At 47.7% G+C, this 18,137-nt stretch overlaps 1 protein-coding gene across 2 annotated transcripts in view; it reads right to left on the bottom strand.

Moving 5' to 3' along the window:
- Positions 1 to 253: 253 nt before the first annotated feature.
- The window catches only part of Rgs8 (regulator of G protein signaling 8), a 41,809-nt gene continuing 23,925 nt past the window's right edge, over positions 254 to 18,137 (bottom strand). For both annotated transcript variants that reach the window (XM_050135369.1, XM_050135368.1), the window contains 2 exons: positions 3,537 to 3,703; positions 254 to 2,089 (listed from right to left, as the gene is read on the bottom strand). In XM_050135369.1, the coding sequence (XP_049991326.1) occupies positions 1,907 to 2,089; positions 3,537 to 3,703 (350 nt within the window). In that variant the 3' untranslated portion in view covers positions 254 to 1,906. The remainder of the gene's footprint in view (positions 2,090 to 3,536; positions 3,704 to 18,137) is intronic.

Genomic DNA, 18,137 nt, shown 5'->3' on the forward strand with positions numbered 1-18,137 from the left:
TTTCATATGTAAACAATGTTTAAAATACCCTGTTAGAGAATTTAATCATTACATTAACTCTGGCAGCTTTAGCTAAGAATATTTGTATATCAGGGTGGGGAAATCTATCTGACCTAACTAGGAACGCCATCTGAAGCTTCAGAGTTCTTACTGTGACTGCCATGGGTCTCTTCAGTGTGGGGCCTAGGAAACAGGTGTTTTTTATCTCTCCTTGAGGTTCACACACAGACACCAACACCCACTCACAGATGACACTGTGCCACTCGGAGGGCAGTTGGCACTAACGCGATGGGACTCAAGGGCCTTCTTAGCCTTGTCCACTCCAACCAAGGAAGGAACTGATTCTCCAAGACCAGAATTCAAACCCTAGAATATCCCAGAAGGGCTAGGCTCCCACAAAAGCAGAGTGTCAGCCCAGCCTTCCTCCACCTGCTATCCAGGGCAGCCTGGCTATGGATTATTTCAATCGCTCAAGCTGAAAAGTTTGTGGTTCTTCCGTGAACCCACGTTGATTAGCTGTGGATTATCCCAAGTGCCTCTGCCACATTTTCTGTGATCCAGTCCACCCAGAGACCAGCAGCTTCCAGGTTCGTCTTCTGTTTCCTGGTCCGATTTCTCCTGGATAACCACAGAGATTCCATGCTGCTCCTGGCTCTTCCAAGAAAGTGTATCCAGGTACATTTCCAAGATACCCCAGGGTACCACACAAGCCTTGTAGGAACATTTCCACAGCCTGGTATTCACAGTGATCTTCCCAGTTCGTGTTTAGTCCCAGAAGCCAGAGACCAAGAAGGCAGCTACTTCTCAATAGCCAAGAGTGGACCCTTTCTAAGGAAGTGTGCTCAGGAAACCAGCTGCAAGGGGAGTAGCAGCCTAGGATCCCGTGCTCCCCCATTGTGCTCACATGGCCTGCATGGAAGGAGGAGGTGGCATGGCAGGAGAGCACTAGGAAGGTTGTCATGCTGTGGGAATTCACCTCCCTTCGCCAAACTGCCTTTCGGCCTAGAGATCAGGGACGGGTGACGCCATGGGGAGGTGAGGGCACAGAACGCGTTAGGCAACAGACAGGTTCTACAGAGGCTCATTGCACAGAAGTTCACCGATGCTACATTCCCTGGTCACTCCACGTCTAGAAAAGTTCTCGATAAATTGGGGAAGATTCTCGAGGTCTCTCTTTCAAACAGCTCCACTCAGAAGTCATGGGGGGGGGAGTCTCCCAAGACCCTCTCTAGAGCTGCAAGTGTAGGGAAGTTCATTGAATTCCTTAGGCTAAGCAGGGACCCCAGACTCCTCCCATAGTGGTCCTGTGGAGATGGAAGACACCGTCAACTCCAGGGAATACGTCCTTTGTCAGAGGTCACCTGTCAATGGTGCTAGGAATCTGAAATTTCCAAGAGACCTCTCTTCTAAACTGTGAGGTCCAGTTACTCAGGTTGGACCACCGGTTCGTGATCGCAAATCCCAGGTGAGAACCTGAGTCTTCTAGCTACTCCTCCCTTGGGTAGAGGACCAGATGAAGATCAGGAATCCTGCTGGAGAGGGCATGGTGTGGAGGTGATGGGAACTGCGTTTGCATTATTTACAAATAGCCCGGCACAGTGAATCTGCCTTCTCAGTGGAGATGACGGAAGGAAGGCGTATGAAGGGCCAGGTACTGGCCCACCCAGAGATGGATGTCAGCAGCGCTGCTACCTCTAACCAAAACATAAATCTGGGTAAATGGAAGAGCGTCCCAGCTCCAGAAGCTGGGTCATACTTTGGAACAGCCCTTCATTCCCTGGTCACCCCCAGCCTCCCACCTCAAGCCCCAGCGCCTTTGAACACTTAGGGCGTTTCACATTAGAATATGGTCTTGGCAGCAAGGGGAAGGGAAAGCCAACAACTCCCAAGAGTCCCCATCTGAGGTCTAACTGAGCCTTCTCTGGCTTTGGGACAGCAGATCTAAGTACATTTTGGACCTCAGAAACCTGGGGTAAGAGTCTTTCTCCATGAGACTGTGTACTTTGCCCTGCGCTTGGTCAAAACAAGTCAGGGATGGTTCCTGCATGTTCTTCCTCGTCGCTTCTCGGGTCTGGAAATCGATATTCACCTGGAGATACAAACAGAGAGAGCAAGGTTACAGACCTCCGGAGGCCAAGGCACCTACTAGACAGTGGGTCCAAGCTATGGGACAACCGCCAATGGTGGTATTTCACAACTTTAGGGTCATGGATGCTTCTCAAACTGATTTTATGGGGTTTGTTCCTTGGGATTCCAGCAGGAGTCTGAAGTCCCAACAGTCTTAAATTGAAAATAAGGTGAGTGAAGAGAAAAGAGACCAGCTGGGTTTGGTGGCACATGCTTTTAATCCCAGCACTTAGGAGGCAGAGGCAGGGGGATCTCTGTGAGTTCAAGCCCAGCCTGGGTCTGCATAGTGAGTGCCAGGACAGCCAGTATTATGTAAAGAGACCATGCCTCAATAATAATAATAATAATAATAATAATAATAATAATGATAATAATAATAATGATAATAATAATACAAAGCTTATCTAAAGCAGGCGGATTAGTACTAGAACCATGGCAATAATCCTCAAATCGACAGATCCTAATCAAGAATCTTCATACCACAGTGAGTTGAATTTCAAGCCAGTTGTTAATGAAGGCTCTCCTAAGCTTTCCCTCTCTTCTTAACCACCAAGGTCAATGGATGCCGAATATAGACAGACCCCAGTAAACATACATCTCTCCATATGTCACCATATAGAGGCCAATAGCATTCCACCCAGCTTGTAAAGATCTCACAACCCAAGTCAAAGTTACACCTAAATACAGATAGCAAACCATTCATCGGTTAAACCCTTCCTAGGGACATGCTGTATTAAAACTCAGAACACTTAAACATAATTATAATACGGCAATGAAAGTGACTATAAATATTCATTGATGAGCAACGGCAAACACTCAGTGGGTGCTTCATCTCTAACACTTAGAGTAGCCCTGAAAGGTGTGGCATTATCCTCTCCTACACTGGGGAAAATGAGACTCAGGGAGATTGAATTCAGGATGGTCGCACATAGTGGCAGGACAGAGACGGCTAGCAAAATCCTTTAAAAGAGGGTTCTTACTCCCTTACGCTATGCTGCCCTTAAAACCTTTTATTGCATGCTTGTTTGTTAGGGGACAGGTCAGAGGACAATTCACACGAATCATTTTTCTCCTCTATCACGTGGGTGTAGAGATCAGACTCAGGTCACCTGGCTCGGCAGCAGGTGTCTTTACTCAATGAGTTATTTCAGCCACCCCTGGGCTGCTTTTAATAGGAAAACAGACACAGGCTCCAGGGAATTTACCCTTGTGAAATCATTGCGGCAACACAGCCTGGGTAACACGGGTCGGGCAGACAACAAAAACACTCCTTTCCTGAAAACTCTGGTCTTTCACCTCTCCAAAGCTACCCCTTTCTCATCAGCTCCACCAGGGGTAGGAGGAAATCCTGGGGACTTGGCTCAGGTGCCCTCCAAGACCTCAGGGGACAATTGCCATGCCCAACATACCTCCCGTGGGGCCTGCACATCCACGAACTCCTCAAAGATCCTGTGGGCCTTGGAGACCAGCTTTGCAGTCGACCTGGTCTTCTTGAACTCCTCGCAGGCCAGCCAGAACTCCAGGTTCTCCTCGCTGAACTCCGTCTTCAAGAAGGCACGGAAGGCCGCCACCCCATCTACAGATGCGGAGAAGAGGTGACAAAGCAGACAGGGAGGAAGAAGCTTGAGTCCAAAGACTGCAGATGAAGGAGAAACAGCACTATTGTGCTCTTGTCCTCACTGTCCAAATCTGCTGCCCCGTCCCCATGACGCATAGCTACCCTCAGAGCAAGCCGAGTATCTTGTCCAAGGACCAGCGTGAAGTATCAGACAGAAGTGTTTAAAATCCCATAGTAACGACAATAGTGGGTATGCTCCGTCACTCCTGACAAACTCTGCCGTCCATCAATGCAGAGCAGGGTGAGGTCTGCAGGTGAGCCTGGGATTGCTCTTCAGGCCAAGGTGAGAGGCACTGTTCATTCTCTGCCTTAAACCAAGTCCACACCAGAGAGAAGACATGGGCCGTTGTAAGACAAGCTGGAGAGGAATATAGATGTCTCGGGCCAACCTTTTTCCTGAGTGTGCTGCTGAACACACCTGTGAATGGGCATACTGGGGCCAGAACAGGAGGCTGGGTATCTTGAGAGAGGGTCTCTCATTGAGGCTGAAGTTTGTTTCACCTAAATTGACTCCTAAGGCCAGCAAGCTCTCAGGAATCAAGTGTCTCTCCTCACCAGTTCTAACACTACAGGCTCATGCAGTCAGGTTGGACCTGTAACTTGAGTGCTGGGGATTTGAACTCAGGCTGTCAACAAAAAAAACAGTCTTACCTACTAAGCTGTCTCCCAGGCACCAGCGTTTTGTAATTCTATGTCATCAATGACACGGGCATCTGGTAATCACTGGTATATGCCAGGAGAGGGCACTAGCCAAGGCAACTCGGTGGACTGGTGGTGCCATGTGATTTTAAACATTTATTTTTAATGTTTTTATTATTATCACTATATTTATGTGTGTTTTATGATATGTGGGGGGTATGTGTAATGTATCATGTGGTAGTCAGAGGACAACTTTGTGGAGCCAGTTTTCTTCATCCACTTTTATGTGGGTTCTGGGGATGGAACTTAGGTCATTAGGTTTGTACTGCAAGCGCCTTCACCCACTGAGCCATCTTACTGGCCCTAAAATGTTTATTCTAAAACATTTTTATTTCTCCTGATTAAAAAATCCTTTTTACATCTTTGCTTTCTTTTGTTTATATTTATTCATTTAGACAGAGACTTATTACATTGTAGCCTAGGCTTTTTTCAAACTTGTCATCCTCCTGAGTGCTGGGGCTACCACCATGCCTTGTCCTAAGTAGGTATTTCAGTGTCCACACTAGAACAATGTGGTAAAAGCTATAACCAAGACTAGAGGAAAAAAAAAAGCACTTCCCTGGGGCTCCCAGAGCTAAGCTTTGAATCACAGATTTAAGCGTAGAGGACTGCCTTAAAGCGCTTAAGGAAAGGAAGGTGGCTTTGCGATGTATCATCCCATCCTGGAGGTTTCTGCACTGAAGGACACCATTGTTCACTGCATTGGAAAGCTGGCTTAAGTCACAGTGCCACGGGCCAGGACATATCCAGTGGAGAGAGCAAAATATAACGTAAGGCTCCTTCACACTAGGCAGGGTGGAAACAAAAATCTCGCTGGGCCAGACAAGGAAGGAGTAACATGATTTAGGTTCTGGAGAGAGATGTTCTGGGTACCTCCCATGCCCACTCAGATATAAGTCAAACCCCTTCAAGAAAACAGCAGGAACACAGCAAGCTAGGAGTCCAAGAGGTGAAGTGGTGAGAGGCAATGGTCAGGCCTGAGAATCACTCACACGGTTGGCTATGGATTTAAGACTGCTCTCTCCAAGATGCTGCCTGTGGCCCAAGCTACAGGCAAAAGCTGGATGGGATACATCAGAGAACCATCATAAAATCACTGCCCATTAGCACGCTGAAGGTGCTCTCTTTGGGGCCCCTCCCACATTCTATGCCCTCAAGTGCCCCACAGAGACTTGAATGTTTCCCCATTCTGCTCTGCGGTAAACTCAGATTTGTTTACGTGTGTGTGCACCAGGAGACACTGTTTACAAGTCTCCTAAGCGTGGAAGTTACAAGCAAAGGTTAGGTGGAAAGGCAGCATCAATGACCTTAAGAACCCAGAAGGGGGTGGGTCAGCAAGGGAGGACTCTGAGCAGTGACCTACAGTGGACACAGGAAGACCCAAGGACCACCGAGTCTCCCCATCATATTTTTCCCTGAAGGGATGATGATGAAGAAGAAGAAGAAGATGATGATGATGATGATGATGATGATGATGATTGGTTTTTTGAGACTAGGTTTCTCTGTGTAGCTTTGGAGTCTGTCCCGGAACACAGTCTATAGACCAGGCTGTCCTCGAACTCTTAGACATCCACTTGCCTCTGCCTTCTGAGTGCCAGATTAAAGGGGTACGCCACCACCGCCTGGCTGAGATTATTTTTCTTAATAAAATTATTTTAACTGAGCATAAAAATATGGAAATCATAGCTGATAAAAAGATAATCCTTGTTCTATACATTGTATAATATTTAAATCAAACATTTAAATACCCTTTCTTGGTGGTAAAATTTTTCAAAATACTTTTAACTTTTAAAAATGTATAACACATTTGTTTTGCTTTGGTTTAGAGAGAGAGTCTCCCTTTTTAGCTCAGGCTGACCTGGAACCTACTATGTTCCCATACCAGCCTCAAACTCGTGGCAATCCTCCTGCCTCACCTTCAAAAGTGCTGGAATTACAAGTGTGAGCCATCATGTCTGACTGGATAATACATTGTTATATACAGTCCCCCTGCTGTGTCCTTGTGCCCCAGAACTTCTTGCTCCTTTATAACTACACCTTCTGATCAAGCTTTCCAGGTCCCTCTCTTCCTCCCTGTTCTTCACAGCCCCCAGGTACTACTCTGCACCTCAAAAAGATCTGCTTGTCACAGATGGGCAGAGTTGTGTGGTATTTGCCTCATCCTCACACACTTCCCACTGCGGCCAGAGAAAGGGGTGAACATGGAAGACTTCAACTGCACATTTATCTAGCCCAGTGGTTCTCGACCTTCCTAACACTGTGACCCCCGTGTTGTGGTGACCCCCAACCATAACATGATTTTCATTGCTACTTCATAACTGTAATCTTGCTGTTATGAATCATATGTAAATATAGGTGTTTTCTGGGTGTCTTGGGCGACGCCTGTGAAAGGGCCGCGACCCACAGGTTGAGAACCACTGGTCTAGAAGAGCCAGGATATGACTCAGAAGAGCCTGTGACTCTTTTAAGCCAGAAGGAACTAAATTCCTTAAATGGGAGAATTCAAGTTTGCTGCTTTGTTTTCCTCTAAACAAAAGCAGATGCTTGAGAATCCAGTAAATGTAGGTGCAGATAAGAAATGTTACACTTCCGCTTTCCTGCCTGGTATTGGCAATAGCTCTCTGTTGAGGAAAGTCTATACAGCCCCAGCTCTCTAAGGCACAGACCTCCTCTCCAACTCAGAAAGCTCACACCTGCAGTGTGGTCCCTGATGTGGCTCTCCTCCGCCCAGCTTTCAGAGAAGGCAACTTGCCTGGCCTCATTCCTGACAACACACAGCATTACAGATTAAGGTCATTAACTCCCAGACCACTGGAATAACAACTTTTTTAATTTTTTTTTAATTTTTATTGATCGTATGTCCACCCTGCTGGGTGACCCAGCCATTCCACCAGGGACAGGGAGCAGACACAATGAGGTATTGTGCATGCTGTGGACTCGGCACGAACGGTTGTCTCTGCTTCCTGAGTAAGGATGCGATGTGATCAGCCACCTCACCCTTCTGACGTCGTGACTTCCCGCCATGCTAGGCTACGCCCTCAAACCGTAAGCCCAAACAGACCCTTCCTTAAGATGCCTTTGCCAGATACTTTGGTCAGCAATAAGGGAAGTGACCAATATGCCATCAAAAGGTAGATTGAGACAAAGAGAAGAAAACATAATTGTGACGATTACGATGTAGTGGGTGAGTTATATCACAGGAAAGGACGAGGTACCCAGAAGGGACCCCAAGTCAGCACCTGAGCCAGGTCTGAGGAGGGAAGAGAGGCCTGCAAGGAGAAGCTCCTCAATGCCGGGGGAAGTGAAGGTGAAGGAAGCATCACGAAAGAAGAAGATGGTGACAGGAAGACAGAGGCATGCGCACAAAGGCGAGAGCTTTCAAGACACTCGTTAGAGTATTAGGAAAACGCTCTAGAAAGATCGATCGGTCATTGATGGGAAAATAGATCCAATTTACTGGGCCTGCCTTTCAGACAGGCATACACAGAGAGACCGGGGGAAGAGCCAGAGAGGTGAGGGGCTTGCACAGCACTGCAGAAGGCCAGGAGAGAGAGCGTGCCGCACGGAGGAGGAAGTGGCTGCTGTGTGCAATGCCTGTCAAGCTGGACAGAGAGTGAGGAAGTGAGAAGGTCCACTGGACGCAACTATTGGTGTGAACAACATCCGAGGTGTGACGCAGCCCCTGCATGTTTTCCTGATGTGGGATTCCCCTCTGTATGCTGTGAATATCATTGGTTAATAAAGGAACTGATTTGGGCCTATAGCAGAGCTATAGGAGAACAGAGCTAGACGGGGAGAGAGAAAGGCAGAGTCAGAGAGAAGCCATGGAGCTGTTGCTGGAGACAGACGAGCCGAAACTTTGCTGGTAGGCCAAGATCTCGTGGTGATGCACAGATTAATGGAGACGGGTTAAATTAAGATGTAAGAGTTAGCCAATCGGAAGCTAGAGCTAATGGGTCAAGCAGTGACTTAATTAAAACAGTTTCTATGTGACTATTTCGGGGCTAAGCAGCCAGGAACAAACAAGTGACCCCTCCTCCAACAAATTCTCTCCCTCCAACATTTTCTTCTTTTCATCTCAATCTACCTTTTGATGGCATATGGTTACTTTTCTTCTTGCTTATTTGCAAAGTATCTGGCAAAGGCATCCGAGGGTGTGACATCAGAGGTGTGAGTGGCTGATGGTATTGCATCAGCTGTGTGCTGTGGTAGAGACAGCGGTGAATGGAGAAGAGGAAGTGGGAAGCATTCGCTCAGATATGTCTGGCAACAGAAAGGAGAGCACACAGCATAGCTAAAGGGAACCACGAGACCAAAGTTTCTCTTTGCTTTCAAGACAGCTTTGGATTTTAAATGCTGGTATGAACAGAAAAGATGTGTTGAAGAAGAGGAAGTTCAAGAAAGGCTTGAAAGGTGGACAAAGTGGCTGAGCACAGAGTTATGATGGTGAGAGAGAGGGACAACGGAGGGAGAGCACAGGGCGGCCTCTGCTTTACAGTGGGAAGCAGCAGGCGTCCCATCTGGTAGCAGTTGTGGGAGGTGATGGGGCTATGAGAGGAAGAGTTTTTATTTTTATTCATCTAGGAGTTGGGTCACAGAACTTTACTTACTGTATCTCAGGCTTTTAGTCTAAGATCTACAAACCCCCACTGAATTTCTCTGCACCACAATGCTGATCGGTAATAGATAGCATTTCTTCATTCATTCTAGCCTATCTTCTCCAGCTGTGCCTTAGGCTAGATGTGGTGGTACCCGCCTGTAATCTCGTAATCCCAGCACAAGAGAGGCGGAGGCAGAACAATCAGGGCAATGGCATGCTCAGCTACATGGTGAGTTTGAGACCAACTTGAACTAAAGGAGGTAAGAGGAGAGAGGAAAAGGAAGGAGGAGTAGAGAGAAGGGGAAGGGAAAAGCAAAAATAAGCTAAAACTTAGAGAAGTTGAATAAACGGACCAACTGCATAACTGGTAAGAACCAAGATTCCTTACCAGGTCCACCTGATTCCAAAGCAAGATCTTTCCAGAGGTGTATACAAGAAGGAAAAGAGGGATAAAGGGAGAACTCAGAGAGCAAAGGCTGGTATTGGGGAAGGCAGATTTTAGAGAGAGACTGAGAAGAAGTAGGGAGCTTTTCTTCCTTGAGGATGAGAGTAAACAAACAAAACAATGGGGATGAAGGCAGAAACAGCCAGAGATGGACATAGTCGAGATGCATCAAACAGGACAGCCTTGCTCTTTATTAATTTGGGGAATGAGGCTACACTCCAGTACTAGGCATTGAGCTGTGGCAAATAAATCATATAAAACCTGACAGAACTTTCCAGCCAGTCTAATGTAACAAGCATTAGGGAATAATGTCAAATAATGGATTATGTCATCGTAAGTGCAGCCTGTGTTAAAGGGGAGACACTAGGAGAGAGGAAGAGATTCAGAACAGCCGGCTACCTTGGGGAAAGTGAGTGCACGGCAGGAAAGAGAAACATTCCTGAAGGCTTGGGCTTTGGTTCCTGGAGACAGTTTCCATGCACAAAGTAGAGCACAAGAACTTTCAGTCTGGGGATGGATCCATCCTTCAGAGTGGCCCCTTCAGTCCAGGCTGCGGAATAGACCCTGACCTTAGAGAGCAGCAATTTCGGAGCTGGCAGTTAGAACGAAGAAAGGCAGACGAGCCAAAGGAGTTTAAAAACAAGGCCGAAGTCAGGATACACATCTTAAAATACTCTTGCAAGCATTTGCTGGATGCTTACTTGGCCACACCAAGTTCTTTCTGAGCATTACAGAATTTTTTCCTCATGGTAGATCCATGGCATAGATCTTAATTTTTTTTTTTTTTAACCACTGAGAGGAAAGAAAAACAAAGGTTGGGGAAGGTAAATAACTTGCCATAGTCATGTGATTAGTTAGCGACAAGAATGCCAAGTTCAGAAGTAAACATTAGGGGGCTGCTGAGATGGCTTAGCAGTTGAGAGCACTTGTTGCTCTGGCTGAGGACCTAGGTTTGATTCCCATCAGTGATCTACATGGTGGCTTACAACCATCTATAACTCCAGTTCTAGAAGATCAGACTTCCTTTTCTGACTTCTTGGGGTACCAGACATACATGTGATGAACACACATACATGAAGGCAAACATCCATATACATAAAATAAAACAGATCTAAAATAAAGAAGAAGACATTATTAGTATATGTGTGGGTGGGCTGTCTCCAGACCTGTAGGACTTGAGGCCTAAGAACTGTTTAGGTGAGACAGGGAGGAGTCCCATGCAAGGCAAGACATGGAGCAACGGGGAACATTGTGGATGGAATATTCTTCTGAGTGACAGCAGAGGGTAGAGTGGAAAAAAATGAATAAAGTCACTTGGGTAGAGAAGAACAACACATACAAACAAAGACCGGTGCAGGCCTTAGATTCGGTGATTGCCCTACAAGAACTGAAGCAGCTACACAGGTTGGAAACTGGAAGGGATGTGTGTGGTAAATTCACAGGCCGCTCGGCAGTACCCGCGGTTTCTCAGGCAGCCCGCCAAAGATCATTAAGCCTATCTTCAAGTAGAGGCAGCATAGGCCTCGCTTGAGAACACCAATTCCGAGCACAGCCAGGCCACACTCTCTATGACCTTGCATAGCACATCCAGCTCGGCTGGTCTCATCATCCTCACTGTGGAAGGAAAGGTAAGCTGGAAGACCTTTCCCAGGTAGAGTTACTGCCCTGTTCCACATCAGCTTAGACCTGTCCTCATCAGACGTGACTCTTAGCCAACTAAAAGAAAACGGCCCCCAAGGAGTGGCACTGTTGGGAGGTATGGCCTTGCTGGAGGAAGTGTGTCACGGTGGGGTGGGCTTTATTGTCTCTTTTACTCAAGCTTCCCCCAGTGTGACTGTCAGTTCTACTTTTTGTTGCCTCTGAATCAAGATGTAGCACTCTCTGCCCCAGCGCCACGTCTGCCTGCATGCCATCATGCTCCCTGCCATGATGATAATGGACTGAACCTCTGTAAGGGAGCACCCCAATGACATGTTTTCCTTTATAAGAGTTGCCATGGTGTCTCTTCACAGCAATAAAACCCTAACTAAGACACAGTGCTCTGCTTCTGATTCACCTTGTCCCCATCCCTGACACCATCACTGCCACACAGGGAGGACTCACTCCAGGCCTGGTCATCTTAACTTCATGAACCCAATGCATCATTACATTAGTGCAGTTCAGAAGGGGTTCTTGGACTAGAGAGATGGCTCCATCTATGAAGTGCTTGCTGCACAAGAGTAAGGACCTGCGTTCGGGCCCTTAGACTCTTTGAAAAGCAAAACAAAAAGCTGGCTGGTCGGCCCACCCAACTAGATAAGTTCTATGTCAATGAGAGACTCTGTTTCAAAAGGCAAGGTGGATGCTTCCTGACCAAAGACACATGACCTTTTATTGCATGTGCACACATGTGCATGTGCATTTACACAGATATGCAGAGAGAGAGAGAGAGAGAACATGGGCTCTGGTTTTGAATCCCATGTGACCTTAGAAAAGTACCCCACCATCTTGAAGCACAAGACGGAAATTTTGTCTGTGAAATGAAGTCCATGCCAGGACTCACTACATTGAACTATTGGCAGATCAAATGAAGCAATTCACTCAAAACTGCCTAGCACTCATTAGGAGCAGTCAATAGTGCTAGCCCTTAGAGAGGCTTGCTTTACCAAAGCAATGTGAGATCTGATAGAATTGCCTCTGCTCACTGAGTCAGTAAAGGAAGCAAAACAGATTTGCCTACACATCTGGGTGACCTCAGAGGCCACTCTTCCCAACCTAACAACCACTTTCTCCAAAGGGGAGATAAATTGCCAGTAAGGCAAACATACTGAGCATATGTGTGTCACAGCCATTTGGCTCGCAGACTTGGGGCTTGTCCAGCTGGAGGACACCTCCCATCACCTTTTCCATGGTGAGAACTGAGCCTATTAGGTAGCACCAAGAACCTGGAATCTACCTAAATACTTTCCATCCTGCAGCACGGACTGGCAGCCCATCTTAGCGGTTCTCCCCTTGCCAGAGGGCTAACCTGTTCTCAACATGCCATTGTGCTTTCCCAGGCTGCTTTCGCAGCCTTTAACCGGGGACCACAAGTCCGAAGAAATATACTGTGCTCTCTCAAGCTTCAAACCGATTGGCTGCCTGGAGCTCAGGGTGAGATCAGAGGGAACAAGGAACTTTGAAGTTGTCAGAGATTCCAAGGGAGAGTCTGAGGGGCCAGGAAAAGGGAGAGAACGGCCCTGTTCCCATGGACTCTCCTGGTATCTGGACCTGAAAAGTAACAAGAACAGATTGCAGCAAAGATGCTTCAACAACAATCACAAAAGCGTGCCTGTCTGCACCTGCCTTCAGCCCTTCTTCTCAGCTCACCCACGCCTCTTGGCCACAGCCTCTCCCTACCCTTTTCTATGCTCCCAGAGCAGGCATCCCTGCAGGCAGGCCATGGAGGGTCACTGAGCTAAGAGAAGTTCCACCCTGAAACAATAGGGGTTGTGAGGGAGGAGGAGCTTCGCTGCTTCAGGAGCTCCGCCTCCTGCGGGGAGCATATGGCTGGAGGCTGCCCCAGCTTTGGTGTAGAGCACTAACTTGCTCCAGGCCTGGTCTGCACCTCTCGCTGAGGTGACCCGGAGAGTAAATTATTGGGGGACTGAAGCAGTCAGACATGTGTCTTCTCATTCGCTTCTTTTCTCCCTGCCGAGCCTCTTCCCAGCAAGCTTTTCTTCTGTTCCTCCGCACCTTTCCCCAGCTCCTCTCCTGTCTCATGTCTGTTACCATTTTTCTCCCCTAGCTGTCCACAAACTGTAGGTTTTTTTTTCCCCAAATACAGAGCGTTGGTTTATGGCTGAACAGCTCAGCAGCATCTGCTGTTATCTCTAGGGGTGGCCTTGTTTGCCTTAGCAGGGCCGCGGATGCTAGGGCCTGCATACTCTGCACACTAGCTGTGGAAGACTGGCGCTCGGGTCCAGAACCCCGCCCCAGAACCTTACCCCTGAGCTCCCACACATTTGGGGCAACTTGTCTCCAACCCCTGAGGCTATGGTGTCCTGGCTCTGACCACAGAAGCTGGTATGAGCTAGTGTGTGGAGAGGTGTGGCCTCCCTGCTCTTCCAATGTGGCAACTGTGAAATGCAGGTACCACCAGCTCCTCCTCCGCAGGGCTGAGAGGCACGTGATGAGTTCATGCCCACGAGTGACATGCAGACCCTGACTGGCAGGCAGAGGGCTTGATGCATGTTGATGAGCGCTGTTTCCATGTTCTGGTGGGATCGTGGTCCAGAACTCAATGTATAATGCCAAATGCAGTCCTGGCCACTTAAAGGCAGTGGACGGGCAGTGCACAGTTCAGAAAAATAGGAGGGGAGTGTGTGTGTGTGGGGGGGGGTCCTTCTAGTCGTTGTATTTGCATCTCACTTGGGTTTTCTTTGGAGAACCCTCCCAGGAGTCAAGGCTCTGAAAACAGCCTAAAGTTTTTGAGATTGGTGCCTAGCCAGCAGCAGGAAGGGACAGGCATGTGTCCAGGATTCCTGGAACAGTGGGCAGGATATTGGCGTCCTTTTGAACAGCCACAGAACCTCCAAGAACATGCCGTGGCCGCACATGCTGCCGGCTGCTGGCTTTCTCCCTCGGGTTCTTTCATGCAGAGTGCTTACATAAGGGGAGAAACTGGGTCACTATGAATGAGCGGTGCAGCTGGTGCAGCAGGGAGGGTGGCTTAGGTAACAGTTCAAGGTCCAGCAGGCCCGATTTAGCTGGCATGGAGGGTAGACCTGAGCCTCGCTCGGTTCCCAGGCTTGGGAAAACACAAAAGGACCAGAAAAAAAAATATCTGAAAGCTCTGTGTTTACCAAAGAGCCCTCTCAAAGACTAGCACCCTCGTGCATTCCTGATCAATGGGAGAAAATAACCCAGTGAATAGGACCTCCAGTTAAGCAGAAGACAGGAACAGAAAAAAATGTTCCTAACAAGCCAAGGTGAGCCAAATCCTGTTTGACTCAGAAACAGGCCACTGATATGAATTTTGTACTGAGAGCAGCATCGTCCTCTGTGTCACCTGGGAGATAAAGGTTTTGAAGCAAATTACTATGTCTAATCAAGGCTTATGTAGGGATTTTACTCCAGGAACAAACTATTGCCACTTATATTTAGCGGCAAGTAATATGTGGGCAATTATGTCTCACACCTGTGATTACTGATTTCCTTAAATGATCTCTACTCGGACATATAAACTCATGTGTGTGTGTGTGTGTGTGTGAGAGAGAGAGAGAGAGAGAGAGAGAGAGAGAGAGAGAGAGAGAGAGAGAGAGAGAGAGAGAGAGAGAATGAATGAATATCAGGGTGGCATACTATAGTAGGACTGTAAGTCTGTGTGTCAGAAAGGACCAGAGAGACACTGTGATGACACCCTATCCAGGACACGAAGAGGAATTGACATTCTGAGGCTATGCAGCTTCCTATTCCTAAGGTACGGGAGCAGAAGGAAGGAGACCCTGGGCTATCCCAGAGCTCTTATCCCCAATAAAGAAGTTCTATAAACCTCCCAGATACTAGTTCATAGCCTAAAAGATCTCCAAATTCAGTACGAAAGAATATTTCTCAGTTGAATTGAATAGAAGGATATTGCCAGGACTCCCAAAGCAGAGAACACATTCTATTTTACCTACTAGGCTTTTCAAAACCACACTCTCAGCGGATTCTCCTACATTCACCAAGGGAGGTGGGTAGGAAGACCTGAGGGGATCCGAAAAGCTCAGGAACTGAAGGGGTTGAGTAAGGGGAAACATCCCTGGAGTCTCTCACTCCTCCCTGATCTGTGGCTTCAAGCTGTCTATGGGATTAGGAAGCTCACATTAGCTCAGGCACACACATGGGATGCACAAAATGCGTATTTTCTCAGGGCAGTTAATGTGTTAAAGCAAAAATAACAAAGCAGCTATCCCTCGTCCAGTCCCCCACGCTCCAGACACCCCACTTAGCATTTGGGACAGCAACCACGTTGAGTTCCTGCACCGCACACTCATTCTCTTTTCACAGAGGAGGGGAAGTGACGTTCGTTGAGAGTGGGTGATTGGCATAAGGTCACATGGCTGAAAAGTGACAGAATGGGTGCTGGGAACTTGTACAGCTGCTTCTGTTCAGACCTTTTACACGCACTTACGAGCTGCCTATAGCCCTGCAGTCCTCCCAGCCAGGATACACGTAGCCCCTATGTTCCCAGGTACAGCATACAGCAATGTTGACCTCAGGACAAGGAAACGGAGACATGTCTTTCCTATCCAGCTCTGCTTCACATATCTGTCTCTAACTCGGCCTCTGTCCTTTTGCAACACCCAAAGATACATTTTTGTTTGCTTGTTTGTTTGTTTTCTTTTTCTTCTCCTTTTCTCCTCCTACTTGTGAAAACCTCCACACCACACACGTGGAATCCGTGACACTAATATGCCACGAAAGGGAGCTGCCTGAGGATTTGAGGCCCTCCATGCAATACAAAATACTCGGTTTCTCCAAAAGCCTAGGCCACTCACCCCACCAGAACTCTGTCCTTCCCTGTTTTGCACAGTTGTGCTTGAAAACAGCTTCTGGTGCCTCCACGGGGCTCCCCATTGTAGGGAAAACACACCCCAGTCTCAAGCCCCAGGAACTCTGACTCCCCAGGTTTCAGATAAGATCCCAAACTTTCTATTTCCTGCAAACTCCCTCAAGGGCTGCTGCCGCTTTCCTTGGTTCACACTTTAAATAAGACATTTCTAGACTTTTCTGGCTTAGAGACAGCATATGGGGAGAGCTGTACGGTAAGTGGAAGCCTATTTGTTCCAGAGTTAAAGATCACTTAGAAGAATACTCTCAAGTGTTACACAAGCTGGTCATTTAGTTTCTATATGATGATTTGTTTGGGATCTTTTCCTTAGTGTGTGTTTTCATATCTCAGCCATCCTCTGAAGGGGGTTAAGTTTTAGACAGTGAAGTCTTCTCCACCGGTCTTGGTTTGCAGAGACAGGCAATGCCATGACTGTGAAAGGACTCTCAGTGGCCCATTTCCCCTAACCAAGCATTCCCCAGTCCCCATGGGACCAAGTGAACAGAAGCCTTTCTCCAGGTTCCACACAAGCTATCAAACAAGAGTGCCTGCCACATTCAGTGCCCAGAGGGAAGTGCTGGGTGGTCCAGATGGGAGCAAGGAGAGAGAGAGAGAGAGAGAGAGAGAGAGAGAGAGAGAGAGAGAGAGAAGAAACATGCAGCCTGGAGGTACACTTAAAACTGTAACTCAACTTCTATGTCCAGAGTTGAGTGGGGACCAAAGGTAGGAAGGATGCAGGAGCAAGACAAAGACAAAGGAGGAGGTAAACAGAATGAAAAGGAGAAAGGGGTGGGGAGAAGAGGACAGAGAGGGAGGGAGGAGGGAAGGAAAGAAGGGAAGGAAAAGCAGAAAGAGAATATTTCTTCAGAGCTCAGGGCTAAATATCCCTCTAAAAGCAAGACAGACAGGCACATGCCTGAACTTCATGAAAAATAAAACAAAAGATAAGCACACTGTTTTTCCTGTCTTCCAGCTGCCTAGCGGACCTCCCACAAATTAGGAGGCTTGGTTCTGTTGGGTGTGAGCTTCAGTGCAGAAAGGCTTCTGGGCATGCAAGCACACACAGACACACCACACACACACACGCACACACACGCACGTACACACACGCACACACACACACACACACACACACACACACACACGCGCGTGCTCACATCCCCCTTCAGGGCAGACTACATTCGCGATTCAGATATCGAGTCTAATTGTAATTGGATGAACAGGGAAAAGCTTCCAAATGAGCACCTATTAGACATCCTTCTCGCTAATGAAGCCATCAGCCGTGTCAATTTCAGTTGCGTTTGTTAGCGTCTAAGAAAAGCACTTAGCAAGTGATTAGCTCTCAGGCCTGCCTGAGAGCTTTTCCTCTGCGCTCATCTGTAAACAAATACAATGGGAAATAACGACAACTCTAAATATTTTCCACCACATCTTTTTTTTTTAATTCTAGGGTTTTGAAGATAGCAAAGTTGCCTTCTTTTGCCTGAGATTTGAGCCCATGTAGTGCTCGAAAGAAAAAAGACAGGTGCTTTGGTCCCCCTTCTGGCTGCTGGAGCCATGTCAGCTGAAAAGCTCTCTGACACAACCCTCCTGGCAGTGCCTAGGCAAACCACCTGCCACAGGTGATTGGCTATCACCTAGCCTCACATCTGCTCCGGAGAGCACTCAGGGACAAAGGTAGAACTAAATCCAGCCTCTGTCACCTCCTGCTCCAGCTCCTTTGTTGGACAAGTGAGGACTCTGATTTCCTAAATAGCCAAGGTTCCCGTGAAGGTCACCTAAGCATCCAAGAGTAAACCGGGAACAAAATCAGGCCCATAGATCTGACTACCAGCTAATATCTACACTTCAGCATCCACAAGCCTGCTCCATGACTGCTGGAAACCGTCCTGCCCGACCAATAGGACTTCTGACACTGCAGAGACCGGCAGGGAAAGTCAGCATTCCGTTTGCAATTCCAAGCCCGTCTGCTGTGTGATAAGAACACTAGTTTTCTCCTTGCCTTATCTGTGAGCTCACCTGACTTCTCAGAGACCTTCATTCTCCACCAGAGACAGACCACGGCGTCTTTCGCCTGTGCTCCCCCCGCCCCCAC

Source organism: Alexandromys fortis, unplaced genomic scaffold (assembly GCF_014885135.2).
Source record: "Alexandromys fortis isolate MF-2015 unplaced genomic scaffold, M_Fortis_MF-2015_v1.1 scaffold_21, whole genome shotgun sequence".
Lineage (NCBI taxonomy): Eukaryota > Metazoa > Chordata > Mammalia > Rodentia > Cricetidae > Alexandromys > Alexandromys fortis.